The following is a 4,150-nucleotide window of genomic DNA, read 5'->3' on the forward strand; positions in this document are numbered from 1 at the left end:
CCACCTACCTCATACAAAAGAACTCCAGTTAAAATGCACCGTGAGGACGAAGAAAGAAGGGGCTAAAGAGTGAAAAATAGGGTGGTTCATAAAGGTTTTTTTTATTTTTGCCTTACAATCGAAACCGTCAGGTCAGTGAGCCGATGTGCGACCTCCTCTCAGCAGAGCACGGCCATCTTGGCATGATATAAAGTGCCTTGTCGTCATAACAAAGGTTTGAGGAAAACACTTAAACATAAATGTCCCAGTATGACTTGAAAGCGGAAAAAACAGCCTACTTTCTTATAACTGACACTTATTCTATGTAAATAAGTCTAATCTTAGCTTTTACTTTCATACAATCTAGCAGTCCAGGTACAAAAAATACAGTCCATCTAGAAATAAGAACGTACGGAATAAGGGAGAAAAAAGGTGGTCTCGGAGAATGCTGTCATCTCCAAGACGAGGTGGAATTTCGCGGCCTTTTTGAGTACAAAAAGATCCAATTCATTGGAGGCATCATTTGACGAAACGAATTGAGCCAACCTCTCATCGCACTTCAGGAAATCAGGAAGACGACTCCACACCTTTTGAGCTTTTTTAGTAAGTCTAAAAAGGGAGGGGATTTATCAAGTTAATTACTGCCTCACTTATGGTTAACAGATTTGGAGAACGTCATCCTCAAACAAGTATTATTTTGTATCAAAGGCGATTGCCAGCTAGGAGTGGCGACCAATGTAGGCTGTTCAGATCATGGACTGCGGGACATTCGATTCCAAACGCTTCACTTCCCACGTTCACTCGCTTCTTTCAATTCAAGCAACCCACTTAGGCAATTGAACATCCTCTGAACCCTGCTTTTAATGGGAGAGTAGCATCTACGGTAAATGTCACGACTGATAACTCACATGTAAGTAGGCACTGATCCATCCGTCGCCATCAGGCCTTTACCCACCGTCCTGGTGTCAGTTCACAAGACTAACCCATGTTCCAGAATGAAATTGCCCATTAGAATGGAAGTTCACAACCTGTCACAGTTTCATTTATAAGCCACCTAACAATTTAGCTCGTTACTGGTTCACAATGTCTACGCCTCTGAGTCGGCTTCATGATGAAAGGTACAACCCAAAAAACAACTGCACCAGTCACTAACACGTGCACAAAAACCATCCTGAAGAAACTAATATTCTACCCAAAGTTGACGTCTGAGGTCATGCCAACGTAATGATATCACTGAAACAATGACAAACCATACCACTGTAAAGTTAACCACAGAGATGAAGGTATCATCTCATCACCGCCCATCACACTAATACCTGCTTAATTGGCCTATATGAGTGGGGTCAACTTCATGGCTAGGTGTCTAGCAGAATAGAACTTTAATAATTACCGCATCGTCCGGTTCATTAATCGCATTCTTACAAATCAGACACCTCATTAATGTTAAGCAGTCTACTATGCATTAGTGGTTCCATGATGAAATTCATATTTAAAAATTTCATATTCGGAATAACAAAGCCTGAAATGTGATAAGGTAAGTGGGATACCGGAATGATCACCACTTCCTAATGTATTAGTAGGGGAAATTTGGGCACCTCCCACTCAGTAGCCTACCGTTTAATTTCCGTGCAAAGATATCAACGAACATTGGCGACCAATTATGGGAAGAAAGTGGGTAGCCGACCCGAGACCTACCCCGCGTCAGAAGCGGTAGTAACCACAGGCAGTGTTTTAACACTGTAAACACAACCCGGATCCATCGTGGAGACTACCGTCATTCTACTTGAAGCACTGGATTCATCACCACCATCCCGTGGCCATTGACGACAAACTGATGAAGGGAGGAGAAGCATGGACAAACTCCCATTGGATAGTTTCACCAAAAACGCAATCCTATGGAGGCAATATCAGGTGAGACCTGGATTTGAAAACATGATAAGGATCGAGCTGCAGTAATAATCTGCCATACTTAAGCCTCTTTTGGAACCAAAGGAGACTTTTTTGCAGGACAAAAAAATGCATTTGGCCGCCTCCAGATGCGCAAAGCTGTTCAACTGTGGATCGCTTTGTAGACTGCAAGGCAACAGCAAAAATCGAAAATCAGCAAATAGGTACTCGCCAATTTAACCCACCCCACATCCAAAACGATGACTGCAAGAGTGCCAAGCATTTCCGGTTGGATCTAATAACAAAAAGAAACACTATGAGAGCAAGTACCTAGCCTTAGTAGACGATCCAGTTTAATTATCAAATAACTAAAACGAGCCTTTTTGAATGCAATCGCACAGTAGTGGAATCCTTTGTAGGGTAGGTATGCTTATTTCCCGTGGTATTTCTTGAACACTCACTGCATTTGGGGAAAAGATTATTCGTTTCTGTTGCTGTTCCGAACCTGGGAACGTCAATTCTCGCCTATGTGAAAATCTAGTCAGACAGAGTAAATGTAATACCAAGGCGGTGTTAAGGTGATAAGCAGCGAGCATTTCAATGAATCGGCTTGTTTAAAGTGCTCCCACTGAGATTCACCGATTAAAGTAGTTGGTATTAAGAGAATATCTCCATCTACAACAGTAGCAACAACGTGTCCACGGATGGAGCGAGAAGCGGACGGAAGGAAAACTGAGTTCGTTGTGAAGACTTGGGCCCGGGTGTTGTCAGCGTCTACAAAGAAGCAAACAAATATCGACAATGAAGAAACCAGAGGATGGTCTGCAGTAAGCGCAAAAAGCTTTCGCATCTCTTCCCTCGCAAATTAAGTTATCCGACAAAACTAGGCCAACGACAAAAAGTACTCACTAGAATCGTTAGCATGCGTATGAAGCCGAACTACTTTGTCCGACCGAACGCGTCTCACAAGAGTAGCCAAACGCGAAGACAAAGGAGTTCTTGCAAAAGTAAAGGAAACCGGTCGATAGACTACATACCTTAGTTCTTTCTTGGAAGGCAATTCCAAAGGTTCCATCATATGAGGAATATCTCCAACTGCAGATATAAAGCAATCAAGCTTTGTATTAACTTCTCGTTTGGCAAACGGCTTCAGTAACACCTGGTCTTCGTGTGATTCTTCATTCCCATTATCGCTGTCTGAACTGAAGACAAAACCAAGTGAGTCTTCATGTCGCGATATATTTTCCCCCTCTATTTCTTCATTTTCTTTATTATTGTCGGAACTATCCGACTCAATCACCACGATATCATGTTCATTGTCAGTCGAAGCTCCATTATCCGGCTGAAAATTATTGGGATTAAGGGGCTTACATTGTCACTGATTGCAAGACTAATGTCACTGTTGGCGTTGGTGTTTGGGAATTCGTCATCGTGGATAAGTGGACTAAATTTAGACAGTCCCAGGTCAAAATCTGTGCGGCGTACGCGCACACTTTTACAACCTTTCCTGGAATGCTTTGAGCATGCACGATCAGGTGGATTCCAAGCATCCAGTTGTAAACTGTCTATACTGAGAAAATAAATATACTTATTTGATGTGGTGAACAGGTGGCCAATTAGCATTTAATTTATTATAACGTTAAGTTTTACAAAGAAGCGTACTAACTATTAATGAGGGGACACAATTTACACAACCAACAAATCCAAAATTGGTACACTTAGGTTGATCTCGACTAGTTATAAATGTAAAACAAAACAATAAATTCGGGAAACAAAACTTACCGTCTCCGCTTAATCTGGTTGTGATTACTAAGTAAAGAGGACCACTTCGGATTCTCCGACATCCCTGACGACAGGTGTTGGAAAATACGTACAATATAGATGCAGTGAAAAAGATTGCTGCTAGAAACCCATTAACCCCACCTAGCAATAAACACACACCTAATCGACAAACCTTAAGAAGTGTCCTCGAATAATTGACACTTTTCCCGATGCATATAAACAAGTTACGAAGGAAAATATTTCAGAAGGTCACTGATCACTGTGTTGTAAGCCAATAGCGAAGCCATGCTAAGTTTGTAAGGTTTTCAAAGCGTGACTTTTTGATTTGAGGCTATCATTTAATTGGCTTTATTTCATATATTTGTATTACTCGTTGAGAAATTAAATGCTATTCGATTACCAAATTCATTATTTCGAACTAATAAAAGTGACAGCAATCTAGTGCATTATTCAATAACCTATATGACAGTGTGGAGCGAGACTCCTCGGTCTCCGCTTCCCG

The 4,150-nt window shown here is 41.5% G+C and overlaps 1 protein-coding gene across 1 annotated transcript; it reads right to left on the bottom strand. All coding sequences in view use genetic code 11, as the record gives it.

The window, feature by feature from the left end:
- Nucleotides 1–374: 374 nt before the first annotated feature.
- EGR_05487 (hypothetical protein) lies at nucleotides 375–3,710 on the bottom strand (the record flags this gene model as incomplete). The annotated part of the gene is made up of 8 exons (XM_024494736.1): nucleotides 375–588; nucleotides 1,675–1,872; nucleotides 2,112–2,161; nucleotides 2,546–2,640; nucleotides 2,776–2,864; nucleotides 2,904–3,208; nucleotides 3,238–3,310; nucleotides 3,649–3,710. The coding sequence occupies 8 exons, from the start codon at nucleotides 3,708–3,710 to the stop codon at nucleotides 375–377; spliced, it is 1,086 nt and encodes a 361-aa protein (XP_024350921.1).
- Nucleotides 3,711–4,150: the final 440 nt, after the last annotated feature.

Source organism: Echinococcus granulosus, assembly GCF_000524195.1.
Source record: "Echinococcus granulosus chromosome Unknown EG_S00040, whole genome shotgun sequence".
NCBI lineage: Eukaryota > Metazoa > Platyhelminthes > Cestoda > Cyclophyllidea > Taeniidae > Echinococcus > Echinococcus granulosus.